Source organism: Lepidochelys kempii, chromosome 7 (genome assembly GCF_965140285.1).
Source record: "Lepidochelys kempii isolate rLepKem1 chromosome 7, rLepKem1.hap1, whole genome shotgun sequence".
NCBI classification, from domain to species: Eukaryota; Metazoa; Chordata; order Testudines; family Cheloniidae; genus Lepidochelys; species Lepidochelys kempii.
This window is the reverse complement of record NC_136386.1, coordinates 103,567,216-103,584,986: the sequence shown is the minus strand read 5'-3', so window position 1 is coordinate 103,584,986 and position 17,771 is coordinate 103,567,216. Positions and strand designations below refer to the sequence as shown.

Here is a 17,771-nt window from a genome sequence, read left to right as displayed (position 1 = left end):
CACAGAGGGAACTGCTTTAGGAGAGCAACATGGGGGATTATTGAGTATCTAAACTTCACTCTGGAGCCTGTTTGTGGGTAAAGCTGCAAGTCTATCATGGAGGTCACGGAAGGAATCTTGACAAAGGTATTTTTAGTAAGTCATGGACAGATCACAGGCCGTGAATTTTTGTTTAGTGCCCGTGACCTGTCCATGACTTTTACCAAAAATACCTGTGACTAAAACGTACCCTTAATCATGGTCCCCAAATTTACAGAGGGCAAAGGTGCCCATGTTGGCTTGCTGCACAAAACAGAGTGCACTCCCTGTGATTGCACCTGTGCTCCTGCGGAGCATATAGACATAGCTCATCAGGTGTGTAGCTCCCCTCTGCAATGCAGGATAAAAAACTGAAAACCAAGAGTACAATATGTCTCTTATTTACCATAAAGGCATATATGGTGGAAATCCCAAATTAACTAAAAAGGGTCAGATGCGACTGGCTCAAGCTTCCTTTCGGTCCATATTATTTTCTTTATCTTGACTGGTACTGTGAACTGTGACCTTCTATGTGCAGTTAAATTAATTTCTTCTGCACTTCTAGAAATTAAATCCAGATTAGCCCCATGCTAAGCAGCCATTCAGGATCAGATTGAATCAGTCTTTTTATTTAATCCATATATGCTAAATATCACTAAACATTTTAGGTCTCTTGCACAAAAGCAAAACATCTGATGCAAAGCTAAGCTATCTTTTCTCTCCTTGAGGCTCTCATATACATCCTGGTAGACTTAGTGAGATTTATACAGTCATACTGAGGGGAATGAAACCCCGTATCTAGCTTTGGAGTCTTGCTTGTCCTCATGGGCATGCGATTATAAGATATTTTTTGCAGGGAACTGAACAATTGCTCAGGCTATGTACTTAAACCAAATTGAGGTGGTATAGGCAATGAGATAGGTGCAAGCAATCACATCACATAGCTATTGACACCTGCTAATGAAGAACATCATGCAACTTGTAACAAAACAGTTGCCATATAAATTCATCTTCTAATTCAAACAACAAAATGTCATCTAGCACACTGAAGTTTACAAGCAGACCGGGTTTAAATGAAATTAACATATCATTTAAAATGTGCCAAACTAACAGGAGGAAAAAAACCCACAGTCCTGTACACTTTAAACAACACAATATTGATTTATCCAGCAGTACCCCAGCTAAATGTCAAATGTTCTACACTTTCTGATTTAGACTTTGGTTACCCATAACACTAAAAACCACACACACAATAACTAACAGTAGCAGAAAAAACTGATAATCAAACTGTGCTGCTTGTCTCTTTATAGGCCTATGTTGCATCTTGTTTACCTATGTGATGTAGTATCTTAATAGAAGAAATGTAGAACTTGCATGGGACACCGAGGTCAGACTTAAACATAAACACTGAGTTAAAGAGTTATAACCAACGTATCAGGCCAACGAACAAACAGTGAATCTACACATTAGATAAAGTGGTTAAAATTAATTCAGCTAACCGTATACTGAATAAGTCATTTATAAAATAAAGATAAAGTAAATAAATAAAACTGATATTAATAAAACTGAAAAAGTGCAGTAAACTCCAATTAAGAGAACTATATAATAGCTGATTTGTGCTACCAGCCTACCGCTGCTTTGAAATGCTCTCAAAACAAAAACAAAAGGCAAACAACTTAGCTATCAATTAATAGGATTTCAACATATGGTAGAAGGATTCTTTGTCCACAGCATGAGTTATTTGTACAACATAATTAAAACAATGTATACAATTTCTTTAAACTCTCTGATGGTGGATCACAACATAGAAACAATGGGTGAAATCCTACCCCCTTGAAGTCAATGAGAATTCTGTCACTGATTTCAATGGCACCAGCATTTCATCCATACAAAATATATATATAAATTCAATACCTGGTTTTTTTTTTGACTAATCTTTTAAATCACCGTTAATGTAATCGCAATTGCATTATAATAGGGAAAATAACGTGCACCCCAGGGCCATATCCTTAGCTGGTGTTGTTCTGATGATATGTATAAAGCTGACTTTTTAGAAACTTTCACTTGTTAATGAAAAGGAGCTTCTCATGCCTTTGTTCTGTGCAACCTTGAGCTAAGGTTAATGCTTCAAGAATTGTACTGAAGAGGTTGCTTTGTATACGGGTTTCTTCTTTAATCTGGCTTACCTAGAGAAGCTGTAGCTTTTCCTACAACATACACTGATTTGGTATTCCATTTTTCTTGTAGAGAATTTCTCCAGGCTGTAAAACATTACATTATGTGTAAGCATTTGGCAATACAGCATAAACACTAGAGTATTTGGACTTCTGCCCAAAAGATTGCTTATTTATCTTGAGAAATCTGTGAGCACACCAAAATACTAATAACCAATACTACACTATAAATGTCAGCAATTCTACGTGTACAAAATAAAGATTTTAAATCAGATATATGGTTCACTCTAAAAACAGTCTATAACATGCTTCAAAAAGCTTTGGTTGAACAAAAACTGTTTTCAATTACTTGTGTTAAGTAGTATTTTTAATGGATACTTGCATGGTACCAGATCAACTGTAACTTGTAATGCTCATTTATATTTTGACATTAACTAGGAATAAAAACTCAGTTAAACTTGCAGAAGAAAAAGAATTCCAAAGCAAAAAGTGCATGATAAACTGATGAATTTCAAATTGCGCAATAAGGATATCCAGTATAGATTCGGTCATAAAACTGAAAGCTTAGACATAGAATAAATCGAAGATTTCATGCCAACAAATCAAAGAATGGTAAATAAATCCCATATTCATGCACTGGAATACTTCAGTATACAGCTCTATTATTTTATAAAAATAAGACGACAAATGTATACGCTGATTGTGCTTTGAATAAAAAGAAAAAGAGATCTATCAATATGGAAAAAAAATATCCTAGAGAAGCAGACCCCAAAATAAAGTGGCTAGGAAATAGCTTTTCTTTCTAAATATGTGAGTTAAATTATAGCTTCACACTGAGCAATGTTGTTCGGCTCCAGCCTCCTCTTCCCAATTCCTGAAAAACTGATTGAGCAGAGATAGATCTGATAGGTCTCCTATTATAATGCCTTATATAAAACAACAGTACAGACTCACATGAAATATATTGAGTTCATTTCTGCCCTTCAGTTTTTTTAAAAAATGGCTTAATAGAAATAGAAAAGATCCAGAGAGAGTTGTGCAAAAAAAAAAAATAATAATAATAATAATCAGAAGAAAGGAAAGCCTTCCATATAAGGTGATATTGAAAAGATTGAGACTGATTAGCTTACACGGGAGTCCGAATAAAAGGAGACATGTTTGATGCTACACACCTTGTATTCAGACCCTACACACTATTGTAACAATCTTTGTACAAATATCTTTGTGAGGTTTCATTTCAAAACTAATAACACATTGATCATTAACATTTTTGCATGATGTATGCACAGAGTGTGTACAAAAAGTTATGAATATATGCTGGAAATATGACTAAAGTGTGTTTAAACCAAGTATGTCGAGGGAGATGGTAAACAGGTCTGCCTTAGACAAAGGAATGTGTATTTGATTCTCTGACCAGCCTGTTCTTCAGGCAAAGACAATGAAGGTCCACTTTTACATATTAGGTAAACAAAGCTGTTAAACTAACAAGACGGGGAAGAAAGAGCATGGAGCTTCCTTTATGACCAGACTTCATGTTGCCTTCCTTGTAGTTTGAAAAAACTTTATTTTGAGGGGTAACCCTCAGAAGAATTCATTTAAAAGGTTTATTAGTCTATCAAGACAGGGGTCTGAACCTCAAGTGATAAGCAATTGAATTAACTGATTGTATACAATATTACTATATTATAAAAGTGTATAGAGTGAGGTCTTTTTATGAAACCCCATGACACAACAGTGATTAATATCAATGTGAACTGTACGTGTTAACAGTACAAAAGAAATTATGGATACTCATTGATATTAGGCTTTCCTGTCTGTGACCAAAGGGAGAAACATCCTTTCCCCCAGATAGGAATGCAGACAGCTGTCTACCTGTCTCCAATTAAATTATGCAAGGTGTGACCAGATATACTGGAAGTTCTATTTACCTAGATATCAGCAAGAGGAAGGGAAGACCACAGGAAAGGAAAAACAGCATGAGGTCATCCTGCCTCTTGAAACAAGTTAATTGAATTTAGGAAAATATAAGCAAGGGCAGAAGTCATCTTTGGCATCCATCACTAGACAGACAGAAGGGAACAGCGCTCCTGCAAGCTGAGAACATGGATCCTTCCACCAAAGACGGGGGGTGGGAGGAAGGAAGGGTGGAAGTCTCTGGAAACTGAATATAGGTGAGAAACCATGTTGAACAAGGCCTGTACCTTTCTAGATTAAGTTTTAGACTTTTAGCTGTGTGTTTTCACTTTTATTTGCTTGTAACCCTTTCTAACTTTATTCATTTACTTGGCATCACTTGGCCTACGTCCTATGTTAATAAATTTGTTTTATTTTTACTATAAACCAACTTAAGTGTTGCGTTTAAATGGAAAGGTGTATTTACCTCATTTAAGTAAATAAGCTGTGATGTGATTTTGTGTCTTCAAAGAAATAAGAAAGTTTGTTTGTTCCTCTAAATTGTCCAGGAGAGGGCAGGACAGTGCACAGCACATGGGTCTGGGAAAATTTGGGATTGGACGTGTGTTGGGGTCACATTGCTGGTTGTAACCAAGGCTGGTGGAAGCCAGAGAGGGGCTGTAATCAGGCTGCTGGGATCAGAGCTGCTGAACCAGGGCTGTCTAGAACACAGACACTTCAGGGTGTGACCTGCATTCTTGTAGGCTGGCTGCGAGTATACCAGACTGGGAGCTACAGTAGTAAAGCATTGTAAGACGCACAGTTTGCAGGGCAAATAGTGATACAACCCCCTCACTTCTCTGGACTGCACCCTGACCGATAACATGATAGAGGTATATGTAATTATTTAAAATATGTATGTATTCCAGTAGTGCTCAAAAGCCCGAATCAGAATTGGGGCCCAACTGTAATAAGTATTGTACAAATACAAATAAAGATATGGTCTTTTCCCAAAAAACCTTAAAATCTAAGATGCTAATCCTGCAAACATTTAAACACAGGAACAGTTTCACTGAGCTGGTACTACTTACATGTGTAAAATTACTCATGTTTGCATGATCAAAGCCTAAATATGGAGAAGGTCAGGTGTTTCTAATTACCCTTGCTCATAATACAAGAACAAGGGGGATATAATTTGAAATGAAAAGATAAATACATTTAAAACTTGTGAAAGGAAATACTTTTTAAACAATACATACTTAACCTGTGGAACTCATTGCCAGAAGATAAAACATTGAGTTCTAGAGTTTAGTATGATTTTAAAAAAGGATAAGATTGTTCTCATTAACTATAAAACTATCAGAGTTATGTTAATGGGAAGGGATGTCCACTCCACACAAGGCCTGAAGGGGTTAAGGTGGCGAGGTGGGCCAATTAAACACATAGGCGGCACCTGAAGGAGGTGGCAAGGACTAATTAGAAATGAGGCTGAGCTGGACAGGAACAGACTGGGTCTGTATAAAGCCCAGAAGCTGAGGGCAGATGGGGGATATAGAGAGTGAGGCGACAGTCACTCTCAGGGTAGGGTAAGGTAGGATGTAGCCCAGGGATACAGCAGTAAGGTTCAGGACTGTGCAGACCTTGACAGCTTGTTGTAGGGTCCCTGGGCTGGAACCCAGTATAGAGGGAGGGCCTGGGTTCCCCTACCAGCCGCTGGAGAAGTGGCACTGTTAAGGGGTAGTGAATGGGAAGACTGCCTGGGACAGTGAGACCAGAGAGACTCTGATACCCGGGAAGGGGAATACTAAAGTGACCTGGCTGGAGGGCCAAGCCACAAAGGGAGAGCAGTTGAGTCCTGAGAGACTGAGGCACAGAGAGAGTGATAGAGTGACACTGCAGGAAGGGGAGTTGGCCTGGCAGAGCTAATCTGCAGGAGTGAGTAGAGCACCCCAGGACAGTTAGATAAAAATATTAAAGGGTATATATCCTTGTTCTATGGAGAGTAAACCAATTATTAACTGTCTGGGAATAGAAAGAAACTCTCTCTATATGCAGGCTATTCAATAATTGTCCATTTATATGCTTTCTTGCACCTTCCTCTGAAGCACCTTGTACTAGCCACTGTTAAAGCCAGAATACCCAACTAGACAGACTATTGATCTAATCTGGTATGACAATTTCTATATAATGTTCCACAAGACTTTTCCACCCAACCTGGTACATTGCTGTTTATTCATTATCATTTGTTCACTGTCTTTTTGCTACTTTTCAATCCACATGACAGATTTTATATTCAAGATTTGAAAAAACTGTTTCAAGTAAGATTTCATGAGAATCATACATGCATGATGATGGGATGGCCAGTTTCTAGTGGGCTAGAGAGTTTTCAGCAAACTCCTATGTACAGTCCCAGAATATACCTTTATATATTAAAAACTGAAACAGATTCCTTAGTTGGTGCTTACTACTGTCCTAGCATTACTAAGAAGAATAACTTTCATTCACTTCATGGGAAAAAATGAAGTCTAATTAGAGTTATTTGCACTCAGTTATTTTTGTTATAATAACTAGAAAAATATTATTATGGGGGGGAACAAACAAACAATCTCTACATGTGAAAGCTCACCTAAGCATAAAGCAGCGTGGTGCCTTTAAATATTCAAAGTCAATTATTAGATTTTTTTTTTTTTAAATATACCCATACATGCACACTAAGTAGCTTCTGGTGGGCGAGAGAATGAAATTTATAAAACTTCATTTAAAAAGACAGAACCAAAGATATAAATCTGCACTTACCTTCATTTTTACTATTCTCTCCCAAACATAACTTGGCAGCTTCTACTGCTCTTGGACTGGTAAAAATTAAACCCTCATAACTATCTGGATGAGAGAGCTACCAAAAAACAATTTAGAAAATATATTTAGATAAACTCTGGGAAGTTCAAAAAACATACAGTGAATGTTACAATTTTACAATATGAAAATTACAGTCCAAAGTGTCAAATATTTTGATCACTTAATAAAAGTAGCAGAAATATTAATGAGATTTATAACACTGAATTCAGGTTAACTCAAACTTTCACACAAGACAACGTTAATTCTGAAATCTGAATATAGGAACAGACATAAATTCTTCTCACCAGACTGGAATGTGAGAAAAGTATATGATGGATTTAAAATTCTTACAGGGGAAGCTAATAATTATTGTTAGCAGTAACTCAGAAAGTATCATGAGGGCAGGTGCTTGCCTCACTGCCAGGGTGAAGAATAGTTCAGATTACTGACTGTCTATGCAAAAAACAACACCAACCAAAAAATTTCTGGTGGACCCTAATAATTGTAGGCCTTGTCTGAACAAAGTAACAGATTACAAATTTAAACTCAGCATTTAAGTAAATATCCCTGGATATTTGTAAGAACAAGGAAAACACAAAACTATGTATCTCAAATTTTAAACAAAATAATTTTTAAAATGGTAGAGAGAACATCAAGTGTGCAATTTTGTGGGTGCAGCACAAAATTTGAAGCCCAGGGCAAGACAGCTGTTAAAGACACTTTTTCCCCCTTCTGGTTCTAGCGTAATGGGGGGCTGAAAAGTACTGAGCACTTTTGAAAATCTCACTTCTTTATTTAGGTTCCTGCATGGGAGCTTTTGGGTGCTGAGCTCTTTTCAAAACCTGGCATTAAAAGTGTAAAATACTCATCTTATATAGGAGTACAGGGCAATTGTTTAAGATATGTTTTAACAACTAAGCGCCCAATCCTGAAAATGGCTCTGTATGGAACCTACTGCAGGTGTATAACCCTAATATAGAACACACAAATAACGAATATTCAAATAATGTGGGAAAACTTCTTTAGCATAAATAGCATTTTCTATCATCTCAGTTATATGATTTCTTTACAGATGATAAAATAAAAATTAGGACTGTCGGATGTCTGAGGCTTATAGATAAATTTGGGTTAGCAATCAGAGATCATATAAAGATCTACAACACAAAATACTAATAACAAACGCATGTATATTGCATACTCTGAGAATAAAAAGGGATAGGATTTAAAGTAGGGTTAAATACTGGCCCCACTAAAGTCCATGGCAAAACTCCCATTTACTTCAGTGAAACCAGGATTTCACAAAAGCTGTTTGTTTCATTTAACCCCCTCATAAAGTGTATTTAATATTACTGAAGCTGCAAAGAAAGCACTAGCTTAGGGCTTTTTCAAGTAGAATATAACTGGGATCACCCATGCCTCATAACCCTGGCTGTGTATATTAGATTCATAACTGGCCAACTCATTCACTGCTAATTAGTTTGTATCATAGTAAGGGGTTTGTTTTTTTCAAGTCTTTAGTTCTGCAGCTGCAGGATATGGTAAAGTATGTGTAAGTGCAGAACTTGTGCTAATGAGCTGCCCCACAGTAACTTCCATAAACATTTAGAAAACACACTGTGCATGTACAGCAAGCATTTGGAACGAGAGGTGCTGCAGCCTCAATATGTTCATGGACAGTAAGATCACTTGCCTGGCGCTAGAGAAATTCTCACACAGCTAGGGATGACCCTCAGCAACCTGGTTTCCCAAACTTTAAAACAATTGTAATTTAAAAATATCTTTGCCTCCAGCCCAGGGGCAGAGGAGAGGGAAGGAGAAATCCCCCTTGTCAAATTGAGAGCTATATAACCAGAACATCCATCACGAGTCTCCTTTCATTGTTTTCTTTGAACCAGCTAGCATTTAAAGCTCTCTTCAGCTGACTAACAGGCCCTGCCAGAGTTCAGATGGGGAACAGATGTGAATACTGTCTAAGCCTGAGCATGATTTCTCAAAGCACATTGAAAGAGCTATTCTATAGAAAAAGGCTCTGTATTTAATGCATTCACTAAGACTTAAGTGACAGTAACATAATGTATACAGGACCAATACACTCCTTCTATATGGTTTTTCATCATTTTCAACTCTGCTGCTCAGTTTAAGCTACTCACTCTACTGCAACTTTATACATTTGTGACAGGGTGCAGCCTGGGACTGTGGGACCCCTGTGCCCCCTTAACTCTCAAGCCTGGGCTATCCCTCACAGTGCTTTGCTAGTGACAACCAGCAAACCCCTCCAGGCACTATCACTCAGCACAACCACATGTGGAGCCCCACACCCAGCTAGACTGCATGAATGCTCCCAGAGCCACTCATGAATCACAAAGAGAAAGGCACCTGGCAAATCCCCCCCAGCTCCCAGCCTTGTACCCCAGGAATATACCGTCTTGCACTGTTTACACCCTTTCTTGAGCAATGTAAGTGTATTAATTGGTTCACCACTTCATCAATGGAAAGTGGAAATACATCAGCCTGTAAACCTGTGCCGATTTATCAAGCACTTCAGGCAAACTCAATGGTAAAGATAAACAGTAAAACAAGTTTATTAATTATAAAAGATTATAAGTGATAGGCAAAAAGTCAGAGTGGTTACCATAAGAAAAGAAAATACAAGCACGTAATCTAAACTCTCAACTCTATTAGACTGGGCAACATCTAGATTAAGCAGTTTTTCTCACCTCACTGGATATTACAGTTCATATGACAAAGGTTTCACCCTTGAAACCTGGGCCAGTTTCCTCTGTTGGAATCTTCAGTCTTCTGAGTGTCTTTCCTTGCTGCTTGCAGCATAGGTGCAGGGAGGAGAGAGGGCAAAGCATGGGGCCCCTGTGTTCTGTTTTATACCCTTAATCCATGTGCTTGGAGAACACTAATCCAGCCATGTCGGTGGGCATTGCTGAGTCCCCAGGCAAGGTTAAGTAATTCCCCTGGTGTGGCCTTGTGCAAGTGAGCCATTGAATTGTAACTGCCTTGCCTGACAATGGCTGTTGATGGTTGTTGGATACCCGCCTGGGCTTTGGTTATCCCCTCCTTGTCTTTGGGGAGCTAGTATCTGGACGCTTCCCAAACCCACAGCATATTTTAGTGACAATCATACAACACAATTCTCATAACTTCATATGCATTGATGATATACATATTTAGATGCAACAGTGGGTTTCAGAAGATCATAACCTTTCCTCTGATACCTCACGTGGCATGCTTTATATGCAATATCACAATTATATATAGATGATGAATCTGCGGGCTACAGGGTGCTCCTCGAGGTACAGAGTGTCACAACATTTTAGATGTAAACTCTCATAATGTATAAGTCTAAATCCAGCATCAGGTTGGAAAACTATGAAGCCGTATTTCAAAGTTTCAGGGTAACTGCAGCTACATTTCTCCACCATGCTCCCTCAAGAGTTTCTGGCTTCCAGCCATCACCTCTCCTGGATGGAAACCAGTGTCTCACTCCTTTCTGACCTGGGGGTTTTAAGGCTGAACAGCTCCCAGCTTTATATTGCAATACCTCAGTAAGCCAGTCTGCCTAAAAGGTCAGTGCCTGTCCTTTGCTTCCTCTTTGAGGGATATGGCCAGTGTACTGCCAGCACTTACAAATTACCCCACAGCTCCTTCTAAGCCAGTACATTTATTATTAAGGTAAAATCATCAAAAAGAAAGCATATAAAAACAACAACAAAAAAAACGTACACACATGCTATAAAGTTTACCAGGGTCACCCCCAATTTCAACATAGGTCACTGGTAATGTCAGTCTTTCAAACCTGACAACTAGGTTTTCCACATGGGTGCAAGTTCAGTCTTTAGATCAAGAACCAGAATGAAGGCCCTGAGTTATTTTAAGATGGGGCTGTTTATCCAAAAGTACTTTCTTGTCTGTTGGCCTCTGGAAAATCCAGTTAGAACCAGAATATGCAAGCCTCCCTTGGTGGTAGTACCTTTCTGGAGGTGTTATAAACTGAATGATTTGTGCTCATCATCCCTTACTGATTTCAGTTCCTGAAGGAGCCGTGGTAACCCTCACCTCTCGGAAAGCATACAATCTCTGGCCCAGAGAGGTACCATTCATACATTTAATACAAAAGGGTCTCCCAAAGATATTGCAGAAAGTTGCCTATCTGCCTCAAGTATATTGAAAAGTGGATTGCTTCTGCATGAGATGATCCTCTAATTTAACAAATGCATTCTAAGGGGAGTCTTCCTCTGTGGGATGAACAGCTCTTCCAATGTGTTTCAGAACTCATGCCCAGATGTTTTTCACTTTATTTTTATCCATTCCTCAAGAACTTTCCCCTTAAGTACTTCACCACAGCCAGAACTTAACCAACTTTACAGAATAAAGTAAAAGACTGAGTTTTAGCTCTAGGTTTTGAAAACTTTTTGGCTGTCATTAGGGATTCAGGGGCTTTGTTACAAAGAGGTGGTTTCCATTACAGTTTAATTAAAAAGTTTATATTTATTTTTTAGTTTTAATAATCATGTAACAGGCCCAGGTGCTTGGCAACTGACTCAATAAGAATTTCTAAACAAACATAAGAGTAGAGGGTTTAAAAAAAATACCGGAAAGAAAATCCATTTTATGAGAATGAACTGAAAATTTTGAAGTTGTTTCTAGCTTGCAGGGTTCAAACTGGATCCATTTCTCACTTCCCTCCCCACAAATTTTCAGGAAATACCTTTTAAAAATGTCTGAATATTTGTTTTCCTCCTCTCACTTTTTGCCACCAGGTGCCATAAAATAAATTATGTGCATTTGTCATTAACTTTTCTTCTTTCCTAACCTTTGAAAAGTTGTAAAATAGCGAAAGAAAAAATGAAACTAATTCTGCCACAGTAATTACTCAAACGTCTCCAGTTTTTGAAGAGTCTGAATTTTCATTTTTCCTTTTGCCACTCTAGCTTCTCCAAGATAAAGAAGTTTTAAAAAGTTAGAGTGGCTAAGAGAAAAATGAAAAAGTGACACTCTCCCTCCCCCAAAAACCTAGCTATGATTAATTTAATGACAAAATGGAGGGGCAAGAGGGAGCAACAATGAATAATTAAAATTTTTGAAACTTTCAATTTCAACAAAAAAATAAAGTAAAACGGAAAATCTTAAAAAAACCCAAAAGCTTTTTGTGAAAGTTTTCAGTTTAGGAAAAGGACCATCTTTTGTCCGCAAAATGTTTCAAAACGAAAAATGTCAACCAGCCCTACTAAACACATTTCTTTTCTGTTTCTTTCTCCAGCTCACATGGTCCTTCCCTCCTCTCTCAAGTCCATAAAATCCCCATTATTTAGAGCATTCTGTGGAACACACCATTGGGCACCCGTCAGGTAGGGAAACTAGAACAGAAAACACTGTCCTTAGAATCTAGGCGACAGGTGGTTCATATCATACAAACAAGTTCTTACGAAGGCCTATCTTTTTCTTGCATAAATCCACCTTCCTACATATACCTTCCTTTATGTAAATCCTGGTGTTACAGCACACTATGCCGTAGGCAGGAGCATAGAAGAAAGCACAGTCAGATCTTAACAAACAGAGGTCACTGATGAGCAGCTCAAACCACTAAGTGTGCCATCTCCTTGCCCAATGGTTTTCAACCAGGGGCCAGGGTGTCCTGGGGGGCCCGCAAGCTGGTTTCAGGGGGTCCACCAAGCAGGGCCGGCATTAGACTTGCTGGGACCCAGGGCAGAAAGCCAAACACCCACCACATGGGGCTGAAGCCCGGGGCCCCAAGTCCCACAACCCAGGGCTGAAGCCAAAGCCGGAGCAACTTAGCTTTGTAGGGCCGAAGGCAACTGACCTGCTTGTTACCCCCTAATGCTGGTCCTGGCTTTTACATACAGTAAAATAGTTGTTGTGGGCCATGGAGTTTTTATAGCATGTTGGGGTGGAGGCTCAGAAAGAAAAAGGTTGAGAACCCCTGTCCTAGCCCCCACTCGTTTGGAGAGCAAGAAAGAGAGTTCTAAATTCAAGCCTGTTTTCTAACTAGGCAGCAGATACACTTCCATGGCAAAGTTTTCTAGGCAACTGACCTAGTATTATAGTCACTGCAAGACTGGATATAGCTCATCCCAGCTGAATCTGTCAGGTTAGTTACATGAGAAGGGACTACATCATCTAAGGATGTCAGGGAGACAAGTTTGGTATGCTCAGTGAAGTTCTTCACCATCGTTAGTAGCAGCTTTTTGGTCCAATTAGGCAATGAGGGATGAGACTAACAAGGTATATACCTAAGGAGGGGACTGGAGTTGTGGAAAAGTTCTTTAACTCCCTATCAATTCAGGAGAGAAACAGCAATACAGAAAGCAGTGAGAAGGTATTATTGAATCAGGATTAGTCTTTGTAGCTTGGCAGTCATAGGGCATAATTTCTCCAACAGGACTACTACAAGGTTGAAAGCTTACCTTTTCAAAGAAAGTCTGAAGAGACACAAATTCAAATGACAAAACAGGGATTAAAGCTGCTTCAAATCCGTATAATCCTAATTCCTATGGATAAAAAGTATATCTAGTCATTGGAATGCATCACAAATAGTGTCTATTTATATTTATAAGAATGGGCTATTTGGCAACAGAACTATTCAACTACTTTTCTGAACTAAAATCCAAAACTATCTATGGAATTTTCGTTTTTTTTGTTGTTGATTAATTTAGTGCTGCTGAAAGATATTGTACTTACAGCCCTGGAGACTGAGGCCCTCTATTTATCCATTAAACAGGTACAATATAAGCCAGGGATGGGCAAACTTTTTGGCCTGAGGGCCACATCTGGGAATAGAAATTGTATGGTGGGCTATGAATGCTGACAAAATTGGGGTTGGAGTGTGGGAGGGGGTGAGGGCTCTGGGGTGGGGCCAAAAATGAGGAGTCCAGGGTGCGGGAGAGGGCTCTGGATTGGGGTGGGGGGTTGGGGTGCGGACAGGGGTGCAGACTCTGGTTGGGGTGTGGGATCTGGGGTGGGGCTCGGAATGAGGAGTTTGGGGTGTAGTAGGGTGCTATGGGCTAGGACTGAGGGGTTCAGAGGGTGGGAGGGGGATCGGGCAGGGGGTTGGGAAGAGGCTCAGGAGTGCAGGCTCCAGGCAGCACTTACCTCAAGCAGCTCCCAGAAGCAGCAGCATGTCCCTGATCCAGCTCCTATGCCGAGGCACAGCCAGGCAGCTCTGCATGTTGCCCCATCCGCAGGCACCACCCCTGCAGCTCCCATTGGAGCACCGGAGGGGGCCATTGGAACGGGGCCATTGGAACAGGGCCATTGGAGCATGTAGGAGCCAGAGAGGGGCCATGCCGCTACTTCCGGGAGCCACATGGAGCGGCCCCGACCCTCCTGCAGCACTGAAGCGGGGAAAGCCCCAGACCCCAGTTTCCAGCGGGAGCTTGAGGGCCAGTTTAAAATGGCTGATGGGCTGGATCCAGCCGGCGGGCCGTAGTTTGCCCACCCCTGATATAAGCGGTCTCTCACTACCGATGTGCCTTACTACTAAGGGCCCAATCCTGCAAATTGTTACATGTATATGAAGTTCATTAAAGCCAGTGGGACTATCTGCACAAGTAAGAACTGCCCACATGAATATGGTTTGCAGAGATAAGGCCAATTATAGGGGTAAAAGGTATTTAAGTATCCATTTATGTTCTTGGACTCTCACTGGAGACTGCTAACAATTGTTTGTAACAATTACAAAATACTGTAATCCTAATTCTGATCTATATGAAAGCAAACTGATATTTAGTCATTTACGCAGTTTAAAACTAACTTCAATAACAATGGATTATTACTTAGCTAAGAACATTAACTGTCATATCTAAAACTACTCTTTGTAATAGTGCAAATTACACTGGAAAGTTAGTTTTCTCAATGGATACTAACATTTGAAACACTTTTTCCTAGTTTTGTAACACCCAATCACATTAATCTTGTTTAATTGGTAATTATTATTATTATTAATTTAATAATGAAACAAGGCAAAGGATAGCTTCCCCCACCCTTATGTTACTTACTTGAATATATGGATCTGGTCCTGAGTCTCTGTCTTTGGGGTCCTTCAGTAACAGAACTTTCATTGTTTACCAAAAATGGCCACAGATCACTGAAACACAACAAAGGAATATCTAAATTAGATCTAGAGGACTTCTCCCTGTACAATGCCAGTAAAAGTTATGCATCACAAGAAACAGGATAATTGACAGATGCACTACCGTTTACACAATGAGTAAGCAATTAACGAACATTCTCTGGGAGTGAACACCCACCCTGATAAGGCCAGCAAAAAGCATGTTGGTTTTTAATGATACCACTTACAGAGAAACAAACGACAATGAAAACCAACAAAAAGAAAGAACTTTGAAAGAAAACACTTTTAAAAAGGAATAATGATTTCAGTAACATATTAACATAGTAATATAATGAGCATCCTCTGACAGCTTTGCTATTCTATTCTATATTGTTTCTTATACTGACCTCATCACATGGTATTTGAGCCCCTCCTCTGGGCTTGCAAGTAGAGGCTGGGCCCTGTCCCACTCTGGAGCCACAAACACAGGAGGAGCTGACAGCCGGTGCGAGTTCCCCACCTTCCCACGGGCAGTGGGACTCAGGCTTCCAGCTTCAGCCCCGGGTGGCAGGCAGCAAGCTTCGGCCACGTGGCGGCAGCGTCTGGAAACTGGGGTTCAGGCTCACCACCTGCCTCATTGCCTCTGGCCCCCGCTGCCTCTCTCGGCCCCTGACCCATCCACCCCATCACCCCTGGCCCCCAATGCCTCACTACCCACCATCCTATCCAAGACTTAATTTGTCCCCTGGCTTGCCAAGGCTGTGTAAGTCTGCTGTGAAAAGTGATATTTGTATGTTTGTTAATATCACTTTTCACTGCTTCACAGCTGGCTAACAAGTCTGCTGCTGTGAAAAGTGATATTAACAAATATACAAATATAATTTTTCGCAGAAGCAGACTTACTAGCTAGCAATTCTATTCAAAAGAAAAAAACAGAAACAAAAAAAGCAAAAGCAACAACTACGAAAAAAGACAAGAACATGCAGAGCACCTTATTTGTGTTTCTATTCTGTTTAGGTCCAGTAAAGAACTGTACATTGTTGTTGTTCCTGAATCTGCAAAAAACCCAACAACCCTACATAAATACATTACAATGATTTGGACAGGTATGTGTGCATATTTATTTCTTTTTCCTGAAGTTAATTAAGTTTTTCGGAAAAATTGTCATAGTGGCCGTCAGCAAGAGTTGGTGGCCACACTCTGAGGACTCCAAAAAATGTGTTGTGAGAACCCCTGCACTAAGTTACATAACTAACATCTGTCACATTTATTCTTTCATCCTCTCCCCAGGAAGAAAAGTGTATGTAGTAGTGTTTTATCTTGGAATTTATTTTTATAATATGTGTATTTCAGAGCACACACTTCCAAATGAAGTCAACAGAAGCTATGGGAGCTCAATGTCTGAAAATCAGACCCCATTGAAGTCAATGAGACCAGCTAGTCGTGCTTAAATGTAGGCATGAGCTTAGATACTTTGCTGAATTGGGGCCTAAGTGATTCTCTCCTACAGGAGGATTCAATATCAGAGCCATGACTGGAACTCATAATAACACTTCCTATTGTTTAGGTGCTAATCATGTCTCCTGAGATAAGGTTGTGATGACAGTTGCATGATAAGAAGTCTAATTTTGACACACACATCCTTTTAACTTTTCATAGGAAGAAGGTATTCCCATGAACATTTTTATGCTTAATTTAGAGGAGAGAGCAAATATTTTGGGGAGTGTCAAACACAGAACTTTTTTTCTTGAAAAATAAGTGTTCTTGTGATTTTTCATCCATATATAACTTTGAAAAAAAATTCCATAAACCCCAAAGTCAAAATAAACAAAGTTTTGTATACCCCTCTGCAGAGTATAGGTTATTAGAATTTTGATTTTGAAACTAAAGGCATTAACAATCTTTCCTGCTATTGACTCGATCTCCACTAGCCACCCCACCATAAAAAATTTAAGCATTTCAAAACTTCAACCAGTTACAGATTAACACTTAATAATAATGAACTTAAAGCACTGCAATGCAGTGTGGAACTGGCAGAGTTGTTAAAGTTCCCTGAAGGAGAATCCATTTTTGGAATAATTTATTAAATTTCCTATAGCACAGCTCTCCTCTTGCAGACATTAGCAAGTCCACAGGAGGCAGTATATCAGGGGAAGATCTAAGCCCAAGTTTGCTGACAGACCAAATAAGATACACAGGAGAACAGCTCTGCTCCAAATTCTCTTACATAGACTAATGAAGTAGGTCTCAACTTTGGCAGACTTCATCAAGCCCTCGGGAGGGTATGTGCCTCTCTGTCTGTCTGTGAGTATACATGTTGCTGGGTTTTTCTTTCATATTTCTTTTTTTTTTAAACATAGGAAATACACACACAAAATCTTTAACTTACTCTTAAAAGTTGTTCCAGTAGTTACTACAACTGTTATATAAATTACATAAAAAGAACATTACAATTAAAAAATCCAACAGTCTAAGCCTTAGAGAGTATTGAAATATTTATTAAGGAAATACATATGTACTCCAATATCCTTACAGTTCACACATTCTCTTAACAATAGTGACACACACACTTCATAAATTACCTAAACTCTGACCACAATATGAACTTACAAACTTTTCCAAAATATACATCACTAATTACATACTTTAAATAATAGATGACATACATACAATGACATTTTAAAAAATCCTTTCACCTCTTTGAAGACATAATGTTTAATAATACTAAGAATGAAATCATCAAAAATGTAAATCTAAGAAAAAATGAAAAT

At 39.2% G+C, this 17,771-nt stretch overlaps 1 protein-coding gene across 8 annotated transcripts in view; it reads right to left on the bottom strand.

Annotated features, from left to right (window-relative positions):
• Positions 1-17,771, bottom strand: part of UROS (uroporphyrinogen III synthase) — a 34,825-nt gene that overhangs the window by 14,292 nt on the left and 2,762 nt on the right. The window contains exons 2-6 of one of the 8 annotated variants that reach the window (XM_073354076.2): positions 15,992-16,055; positions 14,948-15,036; positions 13,358-13,441; positions 6,882-6,978; positions 2,205-2,279 (exon numbers count right to left, since the gene is read on the bottom strand). In XM_073354076.2, the coding sequence (XP_073210177.1) occupies positions 2,205-2,279; positions 6,882-6,978; positions 13,358-13,441; positions 14,948-15,010 (319 nt within the window). In that variant the 5' untranslated portion in view covers positions 15,011-15,036; positions 15,992-16,055. Of the gene's footprint in view, positions 1-2,204; positions 2,280-6,881; positions 6,979-13,357; positions 13,442-14,042; positions 14,443-14,947; positions 15,139-15,407; positions 15,630-15,991; positions 16,056-17,389; positions 17,408-17,771 lie in introns of those variants that run through there. The other 7 variants (XM_073354077.1, XM_073354075.2, XM_073354074.2 and 4 more) reach the window with 7 other exon arrangements.